This window comes from Crocodylus siamensis, chromosome 6 (genome assembly GCF_052110815.1).
Source record: "Crocodylus siamensis isolate JL-2025a chromosome 6, ASM5211081v1, whole genome shotgun sequence".
NCBI lineage: Eukaryota > Metazoa > Chordata > Crocodylia > Crocodylidae > Crocodylus > Crocodylus siamensis.
Window position 1 is genome coordinate 59323648 of NC_143400.1, and position 27204 is coordinate 59350851.

The 27204-nt window shown below is 41.9% G+C and overlaps 1 protein-coding gene across 1 annotated transcript in view; it reads left to right on the forward strand.

Moving 5' to 3' along the window:
* Positions 1-27204, forward strand: part of SGPP2 (sphingosine-1-phosphate phosphatase 2) — a 109861-nt gene that overhangs the window by 14873 nt on the left and 67784 nt on the right. Inside the window, exon 2 of the mRNA XM_090054486.1 lies at positions 17973-18131. Within this exon, the coding sequence (XP_089910612.1) occupies positions 17973-18131 (159 nt within the window). The remainder of the gene's footprint in view (positions 1-17972; positions 18132-27204) is intronic.

Sequence of the window (27204 nt, forward strand, 5' to 3'; positions counted from 1 at the left end):
GGTGGGTATTATTGTGAAACTTCCCCCTTGCTATGTCCAGCTGACAGTGATTGGAAGGGTATGGTTATCCAAGATGTTGAAGCTTACCCATCATTATTTCTGTCCTTTGCTTTTTTTGATGGTATGCTGGTGGTTCAAGACCATGTCTGTCCCTGATAAGCACCCTTTTCATTGCATAGCCTCAAGAGTAAAGCTCTTCCAGAAATACCCAAACGTCCACAAGCTAATTCTCCTGTATGACTATACACAGTTGCAAGTTAGACAGTCTGTTTACTAGTCACCAAAGCTGACAAACTCCACCTGGCAGATTAGAACTGGTCAGCATTGTTTTAGGTGTGAGAATTTTTTTGTCAGGGTCTTGAAGAAAAGGAAACAGGTTGCAAAGCAGTTATTATTTCCCAACCATTTTTTTCAGGTGTGTCTACTTCTGTCACTTGCTAGTGGTGGGAAGATGGGGCTGTCCAATTTCTGAGGGGCTGGGGGACATGCTAAGCAGCCTACACACCATTGGGGCAGGTTCCCTATGCTTCCCTGCCCCATTATGTGGGGAGTGTCATCATCCCACCCAGCACCACATGGGCTTCCAGGGTCCTGCTGCACTGCCCTCCCCCCAGGGATAGGGATGGGAAGTGGAAGCTGGAGGAGGAAGGGGAAGACCCCAGCTGCTACAGCAGCAGAAACAATGTTCAGGAGTGGCAGCTGGGCAGGAGTCTGGGCCATATGGTAGCCTCTGACAGGCCACCAGTTAATCCTGTTCAACAGATCCTGGATTTTAACAGGCTGCATCACGTTCCATAGAAAGAGAAGAATGTGGTAAAATACCAAAATGCTGAAATGCATAAGTACACCAAGAAGCTTCACACTTTTTAGCTTTCCTAGACTGAGTTGACTTTATACACACTGGAACCCTGTGCCCGTCACTGTTTATCCCCAAACTCTATAGGCCACCCTCTTCTCCCTCTCCCTGCCATAGGTTTTCTGTGTCCCTCATCCCTTGTCCCATAACAGGGATCACTATTCTCTCCCCCATGTACAAGGCTTTTTTCACACCCGTGCCCTTTATTCTCTCATTGCCTCTGGCAGATGGTAATTTAGTCATGCAACTGGGATATGAGGAATTTTAACCCAGATCCCCAAAAGTGCACATTGAGCCATATCAGATCTATATGGTAGGATGTAGGATCACAGAAAGTTAGGGTTGGCAGGGACCTCAGGAGGTCATCTAGTTCAACCCCCTGCTCAAAGCAGGATCATCCCCAACTATATCATCCCAGCCAGTGCTTTGTCTAGCTGGGTCTTAAAAACCTGCAAGGATGGAAATTCCACAGCCTGTCTGGGTAACCTTCCAGTGCTTTACCACCCTCCTAGTGAGAAAATTCTTCTTGATATCTAACCTAAACTTCCCTTGCTGCAACTTGAGCCCATTGCTCCTTGTTTGGTCATCTGCCAACACTGAGATCAGTCTAGCTCCATCCTCTTTCCAACCCCCTTCATGTAGTTGAAGGCTGCTATTAAGTCCCCTCTCAGATTCCTCTTCACTAGACTAAATAAGCCCAGTTCCCTCAGTCTTTCCTCAGTCCCCAAACAATTTGTGTTGCCCTCCACTGAACTTTCTCCAATTTCTTTATGTCCTTTCTGTAGTGGGGGCCCCAAAACTAAACACAGTATTCCAGATGTGGCCTTACCAGTCTTGGATACAGAGAAATATTCACTTTCCTGGACCTACTGGCAACACACCTACCAATGCAGCCCAGTTTGCTGTTAGCCTTCTTGGCAATAGGGGCACACTGCTGGCTCATATTCAGCTTATTATCCGTTGTAACCCTCCAGGTCCTTTTGTGAAGAGCTGCTGCCCAGCCAGTCAGCCCCCAGCCTGCACTGGTGGAGGGGATTGTTCTGTCCTAAATACAGGACTTCGCACTTGTCCTTGTTGAACCTCATGAGATTCTTTTTGGCTGAATCCTCCAATTTGTATATGTCACTTTGAATCCTAGCCCTACTCTTCAGCGTATCTACTGTTTCCCCCAGTTTGGTGTCATATGTAAATTTGCTGAGGGTGCACTCTGCCGTCTTCTAGGTCATTGATGAAGACATTGAACAAAACCAGCTCCATGACTGACTCCTGGGGCACTCCACTTGATACTAGCTGCTGACTAGACATTGAGCCATTGATTACTATTTGGGGAGCCTGATGCTCCAGCCAGTTTTCTATCTTACAGTCCATTCATCCAGCCCATATTTCCTTAGCTTGCCTGGGAGAATGTTGTGGGAGCCTATATCAAAAACCTTGCTAAAATTAGGGTATACCACATCCACTGGTCTCCCCATATCCACAGAGCCGGTCACCTTGTCATAAAAGGCAATCGGGTTGGTCAGGCATGACTTGCCCCTTGTAAATCCATGCTGCCTGTTCCTAATCGCCATCACCTCCTCCAAGTGCTTAGAAATGGATTCCTTGAGGAACTGCTCCATGATTTTTCCAGGGACTGAGGTGAGACTGACTGGTCTGTAGCTCCTGGATCCTCCTTTTTTTCTTTCTTAAATATGGGCATTATGTTTACCCTTTTCCAATCATCCAGGACCTCTTCTCATTGTCATAAGTTTTCAAAGATGAAGGCCGATGGCTCTGCAATCACATCAGTCAACTCCTTCAGCACCCTCAGGTGCATCCCATCTGGCTCTGTGGACTTGTACACATCCAGATTTTCTAGGTAATCCCTAACCTGTTCTTTCACCACTGAAGGGTGCTCGCCTTCTTCCCAAACTGTGAAGATGGAGACAAAAATGGCATTGAGTATTTCAGCGTTTTCTGCATCCTATTCAGTAAGGGACCCACACTTTCCCTGATCCTCCTCTTGCTACAGATACACAGTAAAAGCTCTGTTATCCAGCCTCCCCTGGGAATGGGGGATGTTGGATAACAAAATATGCCGATTAATTGAGTGGCCTGGGCCACCACTTTTCCTGCTGCATCTGGGGCATCCCACCACCCCTCCCACTGCATCGCTGCCCCTCCTGCGGGCCCCACAGGACAGGGAGGTGGGCCCCACACAGCCAGTTATGCCCCCAGGCCATGGGGGCTTATCAGCGCAGGCTGCTTTGCCCCAGGCCTTGGGGGCTTGGAGAAACTGGAAGTGCCACAGTGGGCACTTGCGGTTTCATTTTATCTTACAAGCCGGCATGCCAGTTAATTGAGCATGCGGGCTTGTAAGATACCGGTTAACAGAGCTTTTACTGTACTTGTAGAAACCCTTCTTGTCAGCCTTCACATTCCTTGCCAGCTGCAGCTCCAATTGTGCTTTGGCCTTCCTGACTTCATTCCTGCATGCCTGACCAATGCTCTTATATTTTTCCCTAGTTATTTGTTCCACTTATAAGCTTCCTTTTTGTAAGCTTCCTTTTTGTGATTTAGTTTACTAAAGAGTTCCCTGCTAAGCCAAGCTGATCTTCTGCTATGCTTGCTAGTCTTCCTGCACATCTGGATAGTTTGTTCCTGCACTCTCAGTAAGGCTTCTTTAAAGTACAGCTAGCTTTCCTGGACTCTTCACCCCCTCAGTCTGGCTTCCCACAGGTCCTGCCCATGAGTTTCCTGAGTGAGTTGAAGTCTGCTTTTCTGAAATCCAGAATCCTTGCTCTGCTGCTCTCCACCCTTCCTTTCCTCAGGATCTTTAACTCAATCATCTCGTGGTCACTGCTGCCTAAGTTGCCATCCACTACTACATTCCCCACCAATTCTTCCCTGTTTGTGAGCATCAGGTCAAGAGCATGGCTCCTAGTTGGTCGCTCCAGCACCTGCACTAGGAAGTTGTCTCCAGTACTCTCCCAAAACATCCGAGATTACATTTGTGCTGTTGTATTGCCCTCCAAACAGATGTCGGGGTGATTGAAGTTCTCCATGAGAACCAGGGCCTGTGATCAGGAAACTTCCACTAGCTGTTTTGAAGAAAGCCTCATCCACCACTTCCTCCTGGTGTGGTGGTCTACAGCAGACCCCTACTGTGACATCACTCTTGTTGCTCTCCCCTCTGACCCTAATGCAGAGACTCTCTCAAGAGTTCTATCTCCAGTTTCATGCTGGAGCTCAGAGCAATCATATGGCTTTTTTACATGAAGTGCAACTCCTGCTCCTCTTCTCCCGTCTGTCCTTCCTGAATGGTTTGCATTCACCCATGACAGTTCTCCATTGTACCTTTTTGAGTCTGGGATAAAATCACAAACTGGGACTTTTCAAATGGCACTGTGAAATCCAGCATCAGGGACCAGTGATGCAGAGCTTTTGAAGGTCTCATGGAACAGGAAGTCAATGCCCCTCCCAACCTTCCCACCACACCTCCCCCCAAAGTTGTGTTACTGTGCACCCCCACGTGCAGGCTGCATAGAAAAGCTTTTAAAATTGCCTGCGGGGGAAAGGGATGATCCAAGACAAGGTGGCTGGAAACATGTTGGTACAGAGGGAGTCAGTTGGCCACACATTCAAATTAAAATGCAATATAAGCCAGCCACAAACCAGCCATACAAATCCATTAAATGTGGATTAACACCTGAATTGCACAATAAACGTCTTCTGGAGGCGTATAATAGGGGCTTAATGTGCCTCCTGTGGTTTTTTTATGCCTCAGTCTCTGTCCTCACCCCCACTGCCAGGGTTTGTGTGTCTATCCTTATTTTCCCTTTCACATCCAGTACTTTTATTTGTTGGGGAGCGGCCACTGAGAGTGTCAACATGTTGTGTTCTGAATGAACTGTGGGGTGTGAACACAAACATACCGAAAGTGTTAGTGGCTGCCACCATTCAGAAGTTGTATCTAGACAATTGCAGAAGAATTTAAAGCTGCAACTGTACTGAATATGTGGCTTATTTTATCCTCTTTTGTTATCCATGTCCCCACCCAGAATCTAGAACACTTCCTGGAGATCTGGACTTGATTTGGTGGTTTCCAAAAGCAGTGGTGTTAAAAGACAACAGAAGCCAGAAATGCTGATAAATTGCATGTAAGGCTTCTACAAGCAGAATAGTCAAGGGAAGAGCTCTGTAGTTATTACAGAAAGATCCTATTCACCTGGAGCCCTGTGGTAGTGGGTGTTACATTGCGGGGGAAAATTGAATGTACTATCTCTGTGCGCAGCACAAAATAGCCAAGACTTTCACATTTTACACTGAACTGCCTTTCTTCAGCACTTTGTTTAAAATATTTGCGAGGCATGATTTTGTAATTAGTTACAAGAACCTTGACTAAGATAATCAGCATGCTTTAATACTTTTTTCATGGGATTTAGAGAGAGCAGCTCCCAAATTTGAATCACAGAGGTACGATGGTGGGTATGCTTTAGGCAAGTAATTTTGTTTAAAAGGAAACAATGGCTTCATAACGAGTGTTAAAGCTTCACTTAATGGACATCTGCATAACTCGTAGAAGATGTAGTGGCTTTAATGAATGTTAGGAATTAAATATTACCTAATCATGTCTGTTGGTCAGATTCTAACCCATAGAAACCTGATGTAGCAAAACTTGTATCCCCAGTATAAATGAAGATGAAGACAATGTTTTACAGCGTTCTGCTATAAAAATGTGTCCTGCAGAAAGTGAAGGAAGGGTGGTGCCTTGTTTATACCTTTTATTTATGGCTTGCCTGTTTTATGGGGTTTGTCTACCACCTATTTAAAAAAAATAGATAAAATGCTTTTTAAAACATTGAAATTTGAAAGAAAATAAAACAAAAGCTTTATTATTTTCACCCAATATTACCTTTCATTTTCTTTGATTCTGAAAGAGTTCTCAGTGGGGAGGGAAGGCTCTTCTGCAGAATGCAACAGCACTATTCTGTAAAAACTAGGAAGATAACACAAGCAGCTTGCTTTCTCCAATGTTGGATAGCGTGGGGTGGATTGGGGTACTAGCAAATGTAAATGCTGAATTTTGAGAACTTGGCCCTACCGTCTTTGTAGGCGTTAAGGTATATTCTTGGTTTGATTAGATATTTTGACTGCGCTCTTTAAGATGCATGTTTTCTGGATTATCACATTCCTACTTTCCATAATAGGTGCTTTTGCTGTGTTTTCACTTCTGTGTTTGGTGTGAGTTTTTAAAAAAAATATATGTTAATTTTGTTCAGACTCTTTTACAATATTTTCATTTAGCACCTTCTATATGTTCAGCTTGGTTGCCTCACAGAAGAGGGTGCATGTGCTGCTTTATGTTGCAGTGGCCATGTACAGATATTCAGTTTCTCCTTGGACAGTTGCTGCTCTTTCAAGAGAAACCACAAGTATACAGATGTTTAGGATTTTTCTCTTGGAGCAAAAACTGTCCTCTCCAGGAGAAAAAGTAACATGGGAACAACCAGGGTTAAATCACTCTCCCAGGTTTGGACCCTGATTTCTCCTGTCTGTACAACTTCCCCTTATGAGAAAAGCCAAAGCACAATCCTTCAGCATTCTAGGGTGCTTTTCTCCCTCTATCCCTGCATGTTGCTTGGATTGGTGTGTTGTTTGAGCCAGACTCTACTACTCCAGTCAAGCAGGAAGTAGAACACACCTCCTTCACAATCCCACATTGTGCTGCAGGGAGTCACAGTTTGGTTGACCCAGACTGTTCAGCATCAAACAGAACAGCTGTATGCACTACTGCCATCTGTTTCCAGGCAGACTGAGGGAGCCTTTAGAGCATGCAGAGATGTGTACACATGGCTGTGCAGCATCAGGACTGCAAGCTCTGATTGTCAGAGGCTCACCATTTGAATGTCTGTCTCCAGGTCATTTAAACATGTGTACACAGCCTTTAAGTAAACTACTGCCACTGAACCACAAGGTTGGAGGGGTTTACCTCACAGATGAACTCTACAATGCATACCTTAGGTAGAGGCAAAGAGAATCATGTGATAAAAAATAGCATGTGATGATTTAATTACAGATTGTATCAAAATGCATATGCACAAGGGGACTGAATTAAGGTTGTCTAGGTAACCTTATATCTGGCATTTCCTAACTTTTGTGCATGCTTGATGTTGTAAAATTAATACAATTTTAACATCTTTTTCCTAATGCAATTTCCTAATCTTTTGAAAAAGATGGAAATCAGATTGCATAAAATTTGCTAACCTGTAATCTAGGTCACTATTAGGGTTTGCACCTTTAGAGCTTGTCTATACAACACAATGCAGTACTGTGTACAGAGATCTAAGGTAGCTCTAAAAAGCTAGCTTGACCTTGGGGAGCAGCATAGCTATATTGGCTTGTGGGAGATGGGGAGGAGAGCACTGTATAAATTAGCCCTACTGAGAAGAGAATTTAGCTCAGGAGGAAAGCAAAAATAATGCAGACATATTGTTTTCCACACTGGAAAGAGGCTGGATATCTTTGCAGAACACCACACCATGTGGTATTGTAACCTTTAATTTACAGCTCAGACCTCTACCATTTGAGTTAATGTAGAAACTGGTAAGGGTATTAGGCTGAGTATTAGGTATTAGGCTGAGTCAAGTGCTGGAGAAGTTAGAAAAGACGTACCTTTTGCTAGTTGGTGTCAGGGCATTTTTACGTATGCTCTGGGCATGGGGGGGGGTGCTTTAATTAGAGCAGCTCCAAGAGTTGCTTTAATTAAAGCACCTGCAGTGTCTCATGTATCAGTATCCTCACACTTCAAAATGGTAGTGGGGGTGCTTTATTTAAAGTGTGTCAAATGAGCTTTAGTTAAAGTGCCCCATCACCATTTTGAAGCGTGGGGATGCTGATACTTGAGCTGCAGAGGCTGGCTGGAGCGTGCTAATTAGCATGCTTCAGCAGACTCAGTAAATTGATTACAGCACATCAAAGCAGCCTCCCAGCATGTGTACAGGCACCCATAGCTCTTTGCTGATTTGAGGGAACAATGGCGTTTCTTGAGTCCAGGTTTAGCTTCTTATGGGTTATAGACCTGTATGCTTTTTTCTTCTTCTGTCCTCCTAGCCATTCCTGTTCTCCTTAGCTCCTGTCCTCCTTCCCTCTGCTCATCTGACCTTCTGCTTTTTCATCCATTGTGCTCCTGCAACTCCTCTTCATGTTCCCCCCTCCAGCATGTGGGTGAAGACCACTTAGAGCATGTGAAAGGCACTCTCTCACCAGTTTCTTGTCTGATGTGATGCAGGCTAAAGAACACTGGGGAGAGCAGTTATAGGGAAAGTTCAGCTTGGTGATCATATCCATGTCCTGAAGCATGCACTGCGTAGAAAGAATCTTTAGATGATTCAGCTGTCAAATTTCAGTCGGCCTCTGTTGAGCACATGTGCATGGAGCTTGTCAAATATGGTTGGATTTTCACGGGGACACATCTTTGACTCTCATCCTCTCTGCTTGTCAAATTAAGTTCTTTCTCCCAAATTTTGAGTTCTCCGTGAAAAGGTTGTGTAACAGTTGTTAATATAGGAAAACCATATTTTCCCTCACTTGGAAACAAACAAAGACTTTTAGAACATTCTCCTGTTGTACTCGGCCTTGGTGAGGCTGCAGCTGGAGTACTGCATCCAGTTTTGGGCTCCACAGTTTAAAAAGGATGCGGAGAAGCTTTAGAGGGTGCAGAGGAGAGCCACATGCATGATCAAGGTCAGGAAAACAGACCTTATAATGAGGGGCTGAGAGCTATGGGACTCTTCAGCCTGGAAAAGTGCAGGCTCAGGGGTGACCTGATGGCCACCTATAAGTTTATCAGGGGTGTTCATCAGGGTCTGGGGGAACGTTTGTTCACCAGAGCGCCCCAAGGGATGACAAGATCGAACTGTCACAAACTCCTCCATAACCATTTCAGGCTGGACATAAGGAAGAACTTCTTTACTGCCCGAGTCTCCAAGGTCTGGAATAAACTGCTGCCAGAAGAGGTTCAAGCACCCACTTTGAATGCCTTCAAGAGAAATTTGGATGTTTATCTTGCTTGGGATCCTATGACCCCTGCTGAATTCCTGCTTCTGGGGCAGGGGGCTGGACTTGAAGATCTTCCAAGGTCTCCCCTTCCAGGCCAAATGTCTATGAAATCTATGAAACACATAGAAACTTTACCTGTTAAATAAATGCAGCTTTTCTGGCAGCACCCAGCATGAGAAATTTCGAGTGATTTCAGTTGGTCAAAATTATAAGCCATTTAAAAGTCTGATACTTTTTGAGAAGTTTCATCCTATGACTATTTGTGTCACTACCAGTTTCAGCTATAATAAGTCTTTTAGCATCTTTCTTGGCATTAGCTATTGAAGTTCTATGAACCAACACCAATGATGATAAAACAGTTACAAAATAATTTGTTTTCTACAAAGTGCTTTGGGTCTTTATCATCTTCACAATAACAGACCCAGCTTCTTAGCTCAGGTAGCAGAGGTCCTGAATTTGACCCTTGCTTCCCTATCCAGAGTCATCATGCATGGGTCACAGTGACTTCGGTCTCTCTCTGTTGTAGAGCAGTATTGTTGAACCTCTAGCCCACAAGCCTAATATAGCCCATAGAGCCATCGCATCTAGCCTACAGGACTCTCTATGGGTCAGGAAATCTGGCAGTGGGGTAGCAGTGACCATTAATACAGCCGCATGCTCCCCTGCCAAATTCCCAAATCCCAAGCCCTGCATGACAGTTGGGGCTGTGCTAGGCTGTGACCCCTTCTGCTGTGGGGCTGGGCCATACATCCCTTGCTTCTGGATTGGGGCTGAGCCATGCCTTGGGCCACACCCCCTTCCCTCTCTGCAGGGCCGAATTGTGGCCTGGTCACGCCCCCTCTCCCTGTGGGGGGGTTGGCCATACCTCTTTCCCTCTCTGTGGAGCTGGGTTGGGGTCTCCCCACCAACAGGGCTTGGCCATAGCCCCTTCCCTCTCTGCAGGACTGGATTGGGGCCTTGCCATGCCCCCTTCCCTTCCTGTGGAACCTGGCCACCCTCATCCCCCCTTCCCACAGGGCTGGGTCACATTTCCTTTCCTTTCCCCAGGGCTGGGGCAAGCTTCTTTGCCTTGTGGGACTGTGTTGGGGCCCACCTACGCTGCCCCTTCCATGTGGCCAGATAGTGCTTGCTGTGCCCACCTGGATGCTAGATTGGGAATACCAGCTGGATCCATCCCACAGATGGACCAGGCACTGCCAGTCTGGCCACTGGGTGAAAAGGTTGAGCGCTGCTCTTGTAGAGGAACAAATCTTATTTCTGCCCCTTAATCTCTCTGTAGCAAGATGTTAATGATAAATGGCACCATCCTTCCTGTAGTAAACACAGCAGGGGCTTGCTGTAAGATAGATTCAAATTTAATTTTAGCTGATTTTATTGTTAGTCAAAGGATGAAGTCATATGACCAAATGCTAAATAAGCATCTGAAAGTTCTTTGTACAGATCCCTAGCAGCAACTCCCTAAAGGTTCATTTTCCTTCAGTCCACTTCACAGCACTTGGCAGACTCCAGCTAAGTCACCTCAACTATATTTTCATCATATATATTTCCAGGATTTGAAGCAGGTAGGGAAATACTCTTTTCCTCATCATCCAACCTTCAGAATAACTTCCAGTCTAACCATATTCAGTCTTCCCCCAATTTAAGAAAAAATCTCTTTTATTAACTTCTGTAAAAGCCAAATTGAACTCAGCAATGTATTTACCTGCCAAGATCTAAGTACAGGATAGTATGTTTTTGCTACAGTTGTTGATATCACATTTCTCACCTAGCATTATGAATGGAGCTCTTACTGGTGACTTAAATCTAAATCAATTTCATAAAGTAAAAAATGATAAAGCAGTATTGAGAGCTGCATTTTCTGGGCTCCTGTAAATGATATCCTAAAGAGTTCAGAAGGAAAAAAACCTCAAAATGCTAAACCTTGGGATTGGCAGGTAAGCAGAGGAAGACATACTTTTATACAACTACTTTGTCTTAAAATCATTTACTTTTTAAGTTGTTTTCTTGAGTTGATTTTTTTTAATTTGGAAAAATATGTCTCTTATAAATAAAATAAAGCTATAACATCTGGGTGTACCTAGATATAATATAAAGTATATGCCAATAGACTCTACAACCTGAGGGGTCTGATCAGACCCTGAGGTATGTGTGTGGAACCTAATTTCTCTGAATGGCTTAGTTAACTCAAATGATGGCTATATGAACTGGCTGAACCTTGATTGCTGGGAATGTGCAGTTCGCTGCCAGTTTTAAACAGGTGCTTTCATTTACAAAGGCATTCTCTATTCTGTATCAGACTTGGCTGATTTGCAACTTAAAAAGTGCTAGTGGAAACTTACCTAGCAATATGAAAATCTGGCAGTCCTAACACAGACATAGGGAGTAGTCTAAGCATGCAGCTATATAATATTTACTAAACTATATTTATTAGACATTTCAGTTATAATGAACCTAACAGGGAGTAGATATTTCCTTCCCCTAGTTAAGGAAGGTGATAATTTGCATTCTGAGTGGGGGATTCATAATGATTCAGTTATCATTTATAATAAAGCTGGCCCTTATAATGGCAGCAGAAACACCAAATGGCCAGCTTTATTATTTCTTCTATGATCCACTTGGTTAGGGAAAAAGTGCCACAAAGAATGGAGTGAAAAAAAGTGATCTAAAAATTATGCACGGCTAATACTGTAGAAATGCTGATATATTTTTACCATGTACACATGAGGTTGTCCTGAGATCCTCTATGATAACAATTTGACTGTGGTTCTGCTGGTCATTTATCTTTTCACTGCAGACCTCTGCCCCAGTTCCTGGGTTGCAACAGCATTCAGAAACATTATACTGAAGTCTAGATGTTCCAGTGGAACATCAGTAAGTAACAACATGGTGTTGCATTGCAGTCAGACATACATGTACATTCTCCTTGTCCTCAACACACACAAGCTAGTGAATTAGGAACAAAAGTGATAACTGGATCCTATGTAAACATCCTAAGAGGGTAGTTAATTTAGCCAGAGCTATGTTCTGGTAAAGCAGCATCTTATGGATGCGCAATTTGCTTTATAAGCTGATGTACTTTTTTTCAGTCATTTATTGTGGTCACTGGATGAAATTACATGTCATCTGAAAAACAAAGGTTTGTGGGTTATGACACACACATCTTAAATCCTCATTTCTGTTACATTCTTGTTCACATTATTTAAATAGAATCTACCGTGCCTAGGTTGCCTGTCCCTCTCTGAGAAGTTAGAGTTGAATAGTGTTGGTAATGGACTAAGAGGCTAAATTATTAAGCATGTCTCATGGAATATTAAAGACACAAATCACTTCAGGAGGTTAAGCACAAACAATTTTAGTTTATCTTGGGAGACTTACAAATTATTTAGGTGAACTGTTTTTAAAAAGGGGTTGGATAAACTGCTATGAGTATGAGAGACAATACCCATGCAAAAATGAATTGCAATCACTTTCTAAAAGAAAAGGACAAAAATTGTGTTCCTTTCAAAGCCTGAAATACCACAAAACAGTAATTTTTCAAAAGGAGCTTCTAATTACAATAGTCTTTTCTTAGTGTCTTAAAAAAGGAATAATTGACCTTGGGGATTTGCCTCATCATCTTTGATTTAAGACATACGAGCACGTAATTACTAATACATTAGAGACTGTTACTTAATTGAAAAATTAGCACACCAAGAAGAGAGTGTTCTTGTGGGACATTTAAGTAGGTCCAAATATGATTTCATGATATCAGACACAAAGTACTATAGTTGCTAATTGTGTTTGTGGTGGTTTCTAATAGGTTTGCTAGGCTCAAGGTATTTAGATAGATTGTTCTTCCATTCAAGCTGCCCTCTTGATGTGCACATTTTACCTAGAAAGATGTCTATTAATATATGACTCCTATTGCTAACACTGAGGGGAAGAATCCTATAAACCTGTTCATTGACTGATCTTTTATCTATCATGCATTAGCACCTAAAGTCAATTTAAATAACTGAGCTTTTCATATGATAGGTAAATTACTATAGCTTCTTAGTTTGTCTTTTTTTTATCATCTCCGTACAGTTAATGAAAACACTAATCTCATTTTTTAAAGCAGATTAAGGGATTTAGACTTCTAATTCTTTTTAAAAAGAAAAGGATCTGGGTGTCCAGATACCCTTGGCAGCTTGAAAAATCTCAGCCTAAACACTGGTGAGAAGATGCTTCTTTACCAGAGTAAGGGCTGAATTTCAAGCCATTCCCTAGTGGGCAATTGTTTGTTCTTAGAAGGCCCTTAAACAGTGGTCATGATTCAGGCTTGTAACCTTATTTATCCAGTACTAACTACTCCCTCAAACCAGCACAGTCCCTCCTCAGCTTCCCTCCTGAAAATAATCTTACCATCTCTCTCTCCTGTCTCCCATCTCCATTAAATATTTAGTGCTTGGAGAATAAACTCCTTATTTTACATTATGCATTTCACACTTCTTGTTTTGTTCAATCCTTGTCTGCCCTTTCTAAGTTAAAAAAAAAAAAAGAAGATAAAGAAAAGAGAGTGAGCCCTTGATTCCTGAGGCATTTCTTTACACAGGACGGGCACGGCCAACCAAGTTAGGTTGTTAATCTGGCGGAAAGCTATTGAAGTGATGCTGATTGTTAATGATGTTTCTGGCCTGTTGACTCCAGGAAGGACATACTAACAGAAATGAGAGCAGAGAGCAAGGAGTTATAACAGGTAACATCTTGGAAGAAAACCACAGGAACAGTCAAGTTCAAGTAAATACATCACTATTGAGCTCAATGCCATGTTTGGGAGTTTGGGCGCCCATTTAAGCCAACCCAAAAAGTGAGGTGCAGTCTGAGGACTTGCTCAGAGTCTGTCTACTTGGCTGCGGGAAGACCTCAGCCTTCTCAGGCTACCTCAGCCTCTTTCTCATCAAGTTTAGGTAGGCAAAACTGGTCCTGAACTCAGTACCTGAACAGTCTTGCAAATGTACTGCATTGGGAATCATAGGTCTAATGAAGACTCTTTAGGCAGCTCTGCATTTATGGCTTTCCTTTTATCTCTGAAAACTAAGTCAACTTGCTATCTCCCTTCTGTAATCTAACTTCAGTACATTTGGGGAATGCAGGTTTTTTTACCCTGCTGTGGCTTGTTGGAGCCTGATGTACGTTTTCAGAAATATCAGCAGCATCAGAGCTTTGACCTGTTTGTGCTGAAATAAGTCTGCCCATCTATTGCTGTAGACTGCTTTGCCTCTTTACAGGTTCTAATTCTAGTCTCCTCATCCTTTGCCAAGCGTGGGAAATGATCTGTCTTCTGAAACCTTCTTTATTGCCTTGTATGTTTCAAAATTCAACACAGAATACTTTTCAAAGCTCCCTTACTGTATTATGCCAGCCTCTCTTCTGTCTCTCATTATAGTTTATTCTGTTTTTCTTCCCCTTACCTCTGCACATATACCAGGCTTTTTCACCCTTACCTTTTGGGTACCTGTAATGTGAGGGTAGATTTTTCTCCTGTGCTACTGTAAAACATATCCTCAGTGCTGTGAATTAACTCTGACATTTCCCAGATTCCATCTCCATGTTCAGTTTCATCTTGCTTTATCCTGTATGGTTACTTGTAATTTGGGTAACAAGCTATATACTGGTTCTCAGCTCTCTGTTAAAATAATTGAGTACCTTTTGATAAACAACAAAGGTATTCTACATCTACACATATTTATGTAATAAATTAAATCATATAACTATGTTTATGTCAATCCTTAATTTTTACATTCATTATGTTAGAAACTAAATGACATGTTTGAGTTGAGCTGCTGGGAACATTTTACAATGGCTTTTTAGTGGTTAATTAAAATTATCTTAATTTTCCTGGAAGTATGAAGAAAAAGTTTATGAACATAAGTTTTTGATGTATTTTAAGCTGATATAAGGAAAAGTAATACTATCTCTATTTAATCAATTGACTTACGATGACTAAAAAGATGCAGGCAGATGTCAGGTGGGGTTTTCAAAAGAGTCCGAGTAGGTCAGAAGGGAAGGCATGAGGAAGTCTCACTGTGTCATATGACTTGAAAAATGGCTACAGTTTTAGCACCTGTATATGCATACAGACCATTTAGCTTTAGATATCTGAAGTCTTAGCAAATATCTATTATGCATAAGATGCATGAAAAAAGCCACCACGTTCATCACCCAGAACAAATAAATAACCATAAAAGTAGCTTAATCTAGCCACTTTGAAAGCCCCAAGTATGTCTAATGTGGACCTAATCTACAAGGGGTAGGATGAAATCAAGAATCTGCTGAAAATCAGTAGCAAAGCTTCCACTGAAGAACTAGGATTTTACTCATAATATGTTTTGAGTAGGGTTTTTTTCTTAAGAAAGACACTTGATAGTCCTTGCCAAATTTCCAAGAACAGTTTTCACAATTACATTTAGTATTACTCATCTGTGTTTTTTGATATGCAAAAATGGTGAGTTACTTGACCAAATCTCAATTTGTACTCTCCTCAGGCCATATATAGTAACTAACGAGCTTCCTTGTTGTTTGTAAGGTACCATTATTTTGCAGGAGTTATCTTTCCCATCTGTTTCCTTGCTACTTCATTAGGCACACTAACAAGCATTTCCTTTACCTACAAGTAAATAAGTTAGCTGCTCTTATTTAAAAACACGTAAGGAAAGGAATTGGGGCTTTCCAGAGCATGAGCTGGTGTTTGAGCCAAAGCTTATGACTATAGCTCTTTCTTGTCTTGGTCAGCTATGGAGGTAGATGCATTCACCAGAGAATAACAATAAACATGCTGTTTGTGTTGTCTTGTTGCATTATGCTAGTGTGCACTGGGCCACAACTGATTAATTTGGCCTATAGACATGTACGCTAACCATTTGAGTATAGTGAGTTCCTGCGGGATGTATGTGCATTCCAAGAAAGATAATTCATTAAAGTTTTATATCTTCAAAGGTAATTACAAATATATACTTGTTACAAGAGGTTGCTTATTAACCCTTCTCCCCACCCAGCCCAAAAATACTTCATTCTGGTCCTTAAGGGGATAAAGTTGGGGAGGAATGAAAGAGATGGAAAAATCGGTAGCTTTACATTTGCTGTCCCTTGTATCCAGTTCAGAGGTACCTAACTTTCTTTCCAATCTTCCCATACAGATTTAAAAAAAATATGGAGTCAAGTTACATTAATACAGTTTAAGTTAGGTAATTGTGCCAGCAGAAGGAACATTTTAGGGTTTTATTATTTTAAGATTTTATCAATGCATTTGTCCCACTGCAGTGACTTGCCATGTTCACTTTCCTTATAAGGAAATGGCTTTTTCTTGATTTACAGTTACTTATTCCCCACATTGAAAGAGAAACAGTTTGTTGACAGCTGAAAAACTGGAGATTTAAGAGGGAAAAAAACCCTTTACTTAGGAGCAATGAAGAAAATGTTATAGCACTTACTATCTTCTGATAAATTTTAGAGTGTATCATGGCAACTAGTTTTGAGAGGCAAATCTCAAACAAACTATTTAACTATTTTATTTCACAAACTGTTTTATTTGATTTTTTTAGTTTTGTTTTGTCTCATATTCTTGTCCATAGTGGTTCTTCGACTGCTGTATGAACTGTATAAAAGAAAGAGTACTGAGATTTTGGTTCCACATATGATCTCTGTAAAACAGGAACTAACTGAAGTCTGAACCTCTTCAAATTCAGTATGTGTGTTTTGGCTAGGAACAGAAATTACACACAAACTGGTATAAGTGATTGGAAACCAGTTCAGATCTTGTAACATAACACAAGTTCAGTGCATGTAAACCACTTTCAAAACGGCTGAAACAGGTTTCAGGTAAACCTGGATGGATGTAGTATCACACTTAACTGATGTAGTTTAAATCAGTTTATTGAATTTCTGTCCAGATTCCCTCCAGATTCAAGTTAACTCACTGTTCCCCAGCTTCCTAGGATGCTAGGATGTCCTCCCCCCGCCACCACCACCCCCTCACAGAGTGGGTGGGTTACCAAACTGTCTGCTCTGGCCGAGTAGGGAGGTGTGCTTTAGCGCCACCTTCTCTGCCCCGCCTCCGGCTTTTGGCCTGAGCAACTGCAGGCACACAGCTGCATTTCCAGAATCAAAAGTGTGCATCTGCTTCATTTGCTTTTCAGTTTAATCTATGCAGCTTAGACTAATCTGCAGAGATTGAATCGATTCAGCTTCAGGTCCTTTGATTGTCTGTACCAAGTCTTTGTGTTTATCTCCACATGGCATCTTCCTATATATTAGAAACTGTTCAAAACATTCTGGGAAAGAAAGGGAAATATCCTCAATTTGTCCATCAGTTAATTGCAATCTTTATTTTATTATAAAAATTGAGTTTTGTTTCTTAAAATTAGCTGCAATAAATTCCTATTCAGATAAAAAGACTGGTTTATGGAACTCTGAGCTCTAATGACAGCTGTTTAAAATGCACTTCTGATGCCTTAAATACTGAGGAACCTACCTAATTTTGGGGAGCTACCCCCCCAAGCTTCCTGGGCAGAATGCAGGCTTGGGCAGCCATTATATGGGTGGAGCATGGCAGGCCCCACCCCACCCTTCTGATTGGTCATGGGGCCCTGGCGGCCCCTCCCCTCACCACTGGCTGGCTGTTGGGGCTGCTTATCATGTGGCCCCACCCCCTCACCACTGAATAGTGGTGAGGGCTATCTGCCATGTGGTTCTGCCCCATGTCACTGGCTGTAATGGTCATCTGTCGCGCAGCCCTGCCTCTCACTGCCGATGGGTGGAGGGGCATGGGGCCACGTGACAGATAGCCCTTGTAACCAGTCAGTGGTGAGGGGTAGGGACAGCAGCCATCTTGTCAACAGCCCTTCAAGTAGGCAGTCCCGCCCGCCTTCCCCTCCTTCCCCACCCAGGCAAGCTGGTGCAGCCCGTAGTAAGTTTTTTCCCCCCATGGATTTCACAGTTTCTGCGGATTTTGCGGGCATTGCCCAGAATGATTTTGCAGAATCTGCAAAATGCCAAAATTTGTCAGTTCTCTATAAATACTTTAAGCTTACTAAAATTTCTAAAATAATTTCACTTTCAGGATTGCACGAAGAAGTATATTGTGAAGAATTACTTCTACTACTACCTGTTCAGGTTTTCAGCTGCTTTGGGTGAAGAAATTTTTTATATCACTTTCCTTCCATTTACCTGCTGGAATATCAATCACTGTGTGTCTAGGAGGATGATAATTGTTTGGTCTGTAAGTATTGCAATGATTATTAAAATATATATTAATTTCTTTACCATATTTATTATGTTTAATATCTGTTGTCTTATAAAAAACCTAAAGTGAGATTAATTTTACTTCCAGAAGTACAAATATAATTTTCAGACTAATTTTAAATAAAAAGCAGGACTGGGGAGCTGCTTTTACACTGTTTTTGATACACATAGTTTTGTACTATTTCTTCTTTTTGGGGAAGTATTCTTGACCTTGGAACCAGAAAAAGACATGAACCTAAGTTTAAAAAATATTTTTTCTTTCATCCTACCCGCCACTCCTCAGGCCATCCAGTCTGGAAATGGGGCTCAAGTTTTAAACAGTGTCTGTAAAATTGGCTGGGGGAGTTGAGCACTTTATATTCTCCCCGTAACTGTGGATCAAATGTACTCAGTGTACAAGGAAAGAGATTTTAATGGGAAGAATGATGATGATAATTTTGAACTGCTTTTGCAGCAAGCTAAATCTGGGATCTGGGAGTTGAGCTGGGTCCTTGCCTTCTTGTGCTTATTGACCAATGATGAAAACTTTTTTAGCCAAACAGTGTTTCAGGATACCCAGGCAGATATGTTGCTGTTTTTCCAGCGGTGTAACTGACTGGTATTCACTGAAACCTGATGAACAATTCTGCTGACAATTGAAGGATACTGGATTCCAGTTCATACTGTTGACTCTGCAGGGTTAGCAAAGATAAATAAAAGTAAAATAATAATTTAGTCACTTTAGTCATGTAACTTGGATTTAACTCTCAATGAAGGCAGGGCTATTGGGAATTGAGTAAGGAAAAAAAAAAAGGTCTTTTCTGGGAATTGAACAGTGCTCTGTAATGTTATGGTGAACCGTGTACTTGACTGTAGAGCTGATTTGTGTATGTGTATAGCAGTGACCTCTGCTGGATCATGGTAGACATGTACAATTTTCCTTATTAAAACAGAAATATGGAGAGGCTATTCTTAGAAACATATTCAGGCTTATTTCTAACTGATGTTAATGGTCAGGCATTCAAGGGCATGTCAAATATTTAGATGTGGTCATGAAGCAAAGGCATTGTGGGCACCTATACATGAGCAGCGAGGCTGCTCCTTGCTGCTGATTGGCTAAGAGGGCTGCCCATGGTGTGGTCCCACCCGTCGCTGCTCATGAGGCTACAAGGCCAGGCCCCAGTGGCCCCGAGAACCTCTAGCTTCCGTTGGGGAGGCAGTCGTTTTAGTAAGTTTTTTTTTTCTGGTGATTCTGTGCCAAAATCATGGGGATCGACATTTTTGCGGGGTTCGCAGAAACCCCTTTTTTCACTATTTCCATGAAAAACACAAAATCACAACTAGGCTAGATACATATTTCTAACTTGGAAGGATTTTAGCATTGGTGAAAACTTGTCCAGGGTATTTGTGAACTGAGATAAGAGTTCGCTGAGACTTAGTAAATAATTACTGGCTAACATTATTCTTTAAGAAAAGGTGTGTAAATATCTGAAATAATTTGGTGTATGTAGAACATCTACAAAAATGAAGCCAATTGTAGAGTAAAGGGCAGAAGCCATTCTGTGCCAATAGTTCTAGGCAATACATTATATAAAGAAAAGCTGCAAAATAAATTCTATAATTAAAACTAGGAGTAGGTGGACACTGTATAATTAGAGTTGGGCTTTGGCCATGAATACTCCTACTCTTTTTGGGAAAGTGCCACAGAAGCTTGTAATTACAAGGCAGTGCCTCCTGCTTTGCGTATCACTCAAAAGATGGTACTTCTGGCATCAAAGTACCCTTTAATTCCACATATCAGCATGGTTTGATATTGATTCAGAGGGAGGTGTGATGCCTACTGAATTGCCAACATCTCTCCCCAAAGGACCTGTTTTCCCTTAGATATATTCCATCCAAGTATTGACCAGACCTAATCCCATTTAATTCACAAGACTGTTCAAAGATATAGCATTATGTTTATTTCTCACTGGTAAGCAATATACAGAATGGCATAGATAATGGAAACAGAAAAGGAGCCTACTTGATGAATAATATATAAAAACGTGAAAATCTTTATTTTAAAATTTTCATTTATATATAAAGTGTAGACAGACCAAAAAATTCTCTGAATGCTAACATTTTTATTTGGAAATTCAACTGGATGGCATAATGTGCTGACATTCAGCTTTTGAGCAATGAGGAGAATTTTGTTGTATTATATGTGGCCATACAAACTTGCCTGGGAGGTCCTTATATACTCTCCAGCAGAAAAAAAAGTCTTGTCACAAGAAAAAACTCTTACAGATCTTGAGACGCAAACTGCAGAATTGTGTATCATGTGATTCACTTTGTCCACTTGTTTGTTCCTTAGATATAAAAGGTTCTTGTGCTGTCAAAGTGAAGCACTTCAAGTTTTGAAAGTAAGGCCTCTGGCAGATATGCAAGTAAAGGCACCACAGGATCTGATGTAGTCTCCACAGTCACACTTCCTAATACACCAGCCAAGTAGTAAGCTCCCATGGCTGGGAGCCCCATCAGCTGCTCCAGCCTGGGATCCTGTGGCTGGGAGCTGTCAGCTGACAGGGCTTTCAGCAGTAGGGTTGCACCAAGCCTGACCACATATTCATTTAGTGGTGTGATAGGAACCAGCTACAAAGTTATTACACATTTTTTGTGTAATAATTTTGTGGCTTATTCTTTGTTTTATTGCACTATTAATTGTATTAACTTGTGGCCAGGTAACAATTTAGGATGCAGTTAACTGCCTAATCATGTTTTAAATGTAATGTGAGCCAGGGACCTAAAACATGTACACACTAATGAAAATTCCTTCCTGTTGGCTAGTTAAGATTAGGGCTGTGCGAAACATCACCGTTTTGTTTCAACTTTGTTTCACTGTTTCGACAGGACAGTGTTTCATTTTAAGTTTCGTTTTGAAAGCATTGTCCTGTTTCGTTTCGTCAAAACCGTTTCACTGTTTCAACAGTGTTTTGACATTTTGCCCATAGGCTATAATGGGGAAGCAGAAAACTGCTAATAGCTTTGTCATTTTTTGGCAGATTTGAATGAAAACAGCAGGGATGATAGCAGGTGATGACAACAGGTAAAATAATAACTTAGTGAGCAGTAGCACCAGCAGCATCTCAGCCAGCCAAACTGTCACAGAGCCTTTCTTTCCTCTCCTGTAGGAGCTTCTTCTCCAGTGTGTGTGTGTGTTAAGGTGTGCCTTCTCTGTGTCCTTCCCTCTTCTTCCCCCTTCCTCTCCTTACTTTCTGTTTCCCTGCAGGCAAGCCCAGCTTCAAAACTCAAAATGTTTTGAAACTTCTGAAATGTTTTGAGTGCCCTTGTTTCATTTTGAGGCTGTTTTGAAGCCCTTCATTTTGTTTCAATTTCACTGTTTTGAGCTCAAAATGAGTCAAAACAGCGTAGAAACAAAACAGCTGGTAAAATTTTGCACAGCCCTAGTTAAGATTACCACTTCTTTGCATCTCATTAGGTTCCACTCCTGTGTATCTCTTATTTGCTAGTTAAGATTATCACCTCTTTGTACCTGCTTAGTTACTTAGTACCTTCAAGCCTTTCACAACTTCACCTGTTACAAAGCTTGGACCAAACCAATTTTCCTGAAAATGCACTTGACTGTGGTGAGCTGCTGAGCAGAAGTGTGGATCAAAGAAAGAAAAAAATTATTCTAGTTAAAGGAAAATATTGGCACAAGAATAAATGGGGGTAAGCTGGCCATAAAGAAATTTAGGTTGGAAATTAGAAGATATACACTACTTGAAGCAGTGAGATTTTGGGAACAGCTTTCCCAAATGTGTATTGGGAACACAAAACCAAGCAAGTTCCAAGAGAGAGTTTGGTTTATTTCTGAAAGTAGTTAAGTAATGTGGTTGCCTGCCACAGTGATGGACTGGATTTGATGATACAGGACATCCATCCCTTTCTGTCTTATGTTCTTAAATCAGGGAGCTAACATTTTTCTCTTCAGTTGGTGGCTGCCAGAAAGAGAGGAAGCAGCCCTTGCCAGGCTTGTCCCCAAAGCCAGACACCGGTTAGGGCAATGCCTCAGACAAACAGGGGGAAGGTGGGATTAAACTCCCTTGTCTCTGGGAGAGCATGGGACTCCAGCCAGGGTCTGCGCAGCTCCTGCTTGGCTGGTGGGGGACCTGGCCAGAGCTGGCTGGCATGGTTCTGCTATCCACCCAGGGCTGGGGCTGTGGGGCTTAGTCAAGCCATCCTGTGGGTGTTTCTGAGGGCAGACCGCTACCGGGCCAGATTCTGCCTGTGCTGCCGGGGGGAAAGAATTCAGCTCCATCCAGAGCCTAGCTATGCCTGACAGTAACAGTGGGGCAGGGGAGAGAATTGCAAAGGGCAAGCAGAAGGCAGGGCAGGAAGCTGCTGTGGGTCTCACTTTGTCCCTGACCTAGACTCAGGACCAGAGTCAGAGTTGCAACAGCCCCCAGGCTTCCCCTCTGCTTTATATGCAAATCTAAGATGAGGGGCTTTTCCCCCATGCTGATTACAGTGGGGAAATCTCATTTTAGATGCAAGTAGATACAGTGTTTGGATTATCAAAGCAACATGTTGTACTTTTAGAGCATCTTCCCTCTGATTGCAAAAGACTTAACAAATATTAAATTAATCTTTGGTATCCTATTAGATACAAAGTTGCTATCCACACTTCACAGAGAAGGGAAACTGAGGTGTGGAGAGAGATTGTTGTTTGCCTAAGGTATGCAGTAGCACAAAATACTAAAAGAGTTTGGACATAGCTCAGATGGCTCCTTTCTTCCTTCCCAGTCCTGAGCTTTAAATACTAGAAACTCCCCACTCTGAGTGTGTGTATGTAAAATATGCATGTAACCTGCAGAATTACAATATATAAATTATTATACAGAACACTTGGGCAGTGTGGACTTTGCCAGGGGAATGTTTGACATCAACACTGTGGCAGAGAAGCTGCTAATTACTGAGTAGTGGGCATTTCAGGAACAAGGTGGAAATCCAGAGCAGCGTGTACAGTATATAGTTGAAGAGAAGAAAAGAATCAGGTGTCAGGGGAATCTCTTTTAGGTCACCAACCATCAAGGAGCAAAATCCAGGATGTGGACATGACCACTCCATAGATTTCTGGATTTAGGTAATGTAGCTGCCTGCTATGGCTTTGCATGTGAGCTCACTAACTCTGCCCTTTGAGCCAGCTGCAACACACAGTGAATGCAGCTATACTTCTTCCTGCACAGGAATAATCCGTGGCACTGTGGGAAGATACCCGTTGCTTCTGAGTATCATTAATTAATCTGGCTGCACTTAAATATACTGCTAGACAAAGCTAATTTGAGGTGTAGCATCACACGGATGCATCGGTACTGCCTCTGCAAGGTAACCACGTTTGTGTAGCTCCAGGCAGGGGCAGATTGAGGGCATGCAGTCACATCCCTCTTTTGATTCTTGGTCTACCTAAAGTTTTAAAATCAAGTGCCAGGCTGGCAGTAGTATTTCTATTCAGGCAACAGGGAGAGAGTCATTTGACTTCATGGTTCACTGTAATCTACCTGATTCTTTGTAAACTCTTAATTCTGCAGTTATGAATGACCCTCTCTACTTTTTTTAATGGTTTTGATGTTCCACTAATTAAGCTATTCTTTCTTCTGCAATTTTGCTGCCTGTTCCCTGCTTCTTTTCATGTAGCTCCTATTTCACAGCCCTGCAGACTGTTTTTCAGTCTAGGTAAAAACATTAATTCAGGTGTAGAAACATTAACTCTGGTGAATATCAACTCAGGTGTGGAAATAACTTCCAGGGAAGCTTTGGATGTACTGTTAAGATGCTCAGGAAGGCTAGATTTTTGTTTTATGATTCTGAAAGAAATATACATGTATTTGTAATGATAACAGGACTAAAGAAACAACATATTTTGATTATTTTTGCCTATTGTGTTGTGTTTTGTAAATAATATATGATACTGTATAGCAAATTAATACAAATTTCAATAAAGATATATTTGTTCTTGTTTTGATCTTGAACTGAATAATATAGCCCTAGACCCCTGGAATATTAGTGAAGTTTTTAGTTTCTTGCTATGTGAAGAAAAATTGTGTGTTATATTTATATGTGATGATATACTGAGCCATGTGAGCCCCTTTTAAAAATCCTAGATCTGCCCATGGCTCCAGGCACTATTATGCCATGTTATTTCACTAGACTTGGCAAAATACTGTTTGGCACTGTTTGGGGACCAGTTTTTCAATCTGGGGACAGAAGTTCCATTTCAAGACACTGAGACATAGCCCTTGAAATTCAAGATTGATGGCCACTTGTAATACCAGAGGATAGGGCATGTAACTGGATACCAGATTTCCATTGGACAGAACTGTTAGTTATTAGCTGTCAATGGCACATTAGAGATTTCAGTATTCAGTCATATCGGTAAAATATGACTGTTCATAAATCAGTGGATTTTTATATATGAAGATTTTGCCTAACACTGTGCTCTCCTGTTAGTATTAACGAGTAAAAGACTCGGGATAAATAGCCAATATTGTGTAAAGCTGCCATTCAGTAGGGTGCCAAAAATTACCTTCCTACAACATACATACAACATGAAAATTAAACAAAAAGGGCACGAATGAGCATCAAATCTCAGCTAAAATACACACAGTTATTTTAATACTCACATTTTAAAAAGTTGCTTGCCTTTTTAGACTCGCTTAAACAATAAAACAAGGACAAAAGCAGACAAAAAACCTTTGTTTTCTTATAGGCGAATAAAACCTGGAGATTGAGGATTCAAATTTAAGTTCTTCTAAATATTTTAATTGTATGAATTCAAAGATTCATGGAGCATTAAGGCTATATGGCACCATTACAAAAATCTGATTTGACTTTCAGTATAACACAAGACATAGGACCTCCTCCCCTCTGAAATTTCCATGTCAGTAACTTCTGGTTTGAACTAGAATGCTTTAAACTATCTAACTGGTCTTGATTTAAAGATTTAAAATGGCAGAGAATCCTTCAAATCCCCAGATTAAATTTAGGAAGCTGGGAGGTGATAGAATCAAATTCCCAATCTGAATATGTCCCAGAGCATCTTGTTTTACTTTATCGGACATGGCTATTAGTCTGATATGGGATGTGGATATTAGTCCGATATGGGAAGTTTGGAAGCAATGCAGTTTTTGTGTGACCTCCGTAATTTTGATCTGGGATAGTGTTTAAATAAGCCGAGGCTATAACGATAGCAAACTTGAACACATCCTTTAGTTTGACTTTAAAATTAACTTTTAGACACTGTCTAAACCTAATTTCTAACCTCTGTTCTACTCAAATATGATTCTTTCACATGTTTACACTTCTTTAAATGTAAACACTACTTCTGAACTTCTTGTATATATAAATCTTGGGATGAATTAACACATTCCACAGAGTGTTATAATCTAGAAATTAGAGGTGAGTACTTAACTTTACCTCCAATTCAGTATAGGGTTGGAGCGGTGTTGTAGGCACAATGGTCTAGGAAATGTATGAGACATAGGCACCGAGTACATGGGGACCCAAGGGCCCAGGCCACTTCAGAAGGTTGGGTGACCACCCTCCCTAATTGGGCAAGACAGTCCTGAAATGGGAGCATCAAGTCCCGGTCCTGGGCTGCATGACTCTAGGACAGCATTTGCCCCAGATCCCCAGTATCATGCAGGGACCCAGGTTTTCCATTCACTGCAGAAAAACGTGGGAAACGGTGGGTTTCCTCTTGCAGGCTGGCAGAGTTCCAACTGCAGGGAGTGGAATGCAGGGGCACCAGGTGCGCACATGCACATGGCCAGGAATACAGCCACAGGCACTGGTGAAGAGCAGCTCCCCCAGTTGCTTTTAGGTAAGAGTGGGAAGACAGGCAGACCAAGGTCCCCACAGTAAAGAAGGAAGTGGGGCAGGGGCTGGGCCTGCCAGGGCGGTATATGGGGCCCAGGGCCAGGGTGGGGAATGAGACAGAGCTACAGTTGACTCCTCCAGGGGGCCAAGGGGGCTGGCTCCCTGCTACTGCACATACTTCTGGGGAGGGGTTTATGGGGGGCCATGTACCCCCAGATTTCTGTGTGGGATGAGGACAGATGCAGGCTGCCTGCTGCAGCTTCAAGGCTTCCTGCCCTGCTGCCCCTGCCATGGGAGCCCTTTGCCAAGCATCCCACAATGGCAAGGTGTCCCTTGCCCACCTAGCAGCAGTGAGGGTGGTGATACAGAATTGTGCTGCAGTGGGACTCCCATGGGGAGGGCAGCAGGGTGGGGAGCTCTAAGCCTGCAGCAGGCAGCCCACATCAGTCCCCACCTCCCTTACAGGCTCCATCTGGCTCTGCTCTGGCCATGCCATGAGGTGTGTGTGGGGGGGGATGTGTCCATCATCTTAGGCCTCCCCCCCCCCAGTAAAAATAAAAGTCAACACCTATGGTATGAGTGGCAAGGGTTTTTTGTGATGATCTATTATTGTAGCAGCTGTTGGGAGACCAGTGTAACCACCTTTTGAGTACAAGGGTGCTTTGTGCTGGAAAGCTGGTCAGACTTCTTTCACAGCTATACAGTTGGTCCAATATAAGATATCACAAAAAAGGACCAACCCTTTCCTCTCCAGTTTAGTATAATAGTGATCTGGGGAGTGTTGCCCAAGTCTTGTGAATTCAGTGAAAATAATCATCTGTTTTCTTTATTAATGGTAAGGAACTTTCTTGTCTTTTTTTTGCTAAAAAAATAAATACAAAATTGCTGATGTGATGTTGACTGTGCGAGTGAGATGACAGTAAATAAAGGTGGTATATTGAAATTATTGGAGCTATGCTGTCTTGTGCTATTTGAGGATCTAGGCAATGGTTCAGATGTCTGGTGTTGTGGGTGAATGGGAGCAAGTGATTCCTGTTTTGAATTAATTTATGGGGAAGTTTGTATGATGTCTTTCAATGAAACAGTAACTGAACGGTTGTACTTTTTACAAGGCTTGTAAATGATGGATTTTGAACTTTGGACTTTAGGGTAAATATTTCATAGCCATCTCAAAACTAAAATTTAGCTGTATTTCTGTCTACGATTGGTTGGAT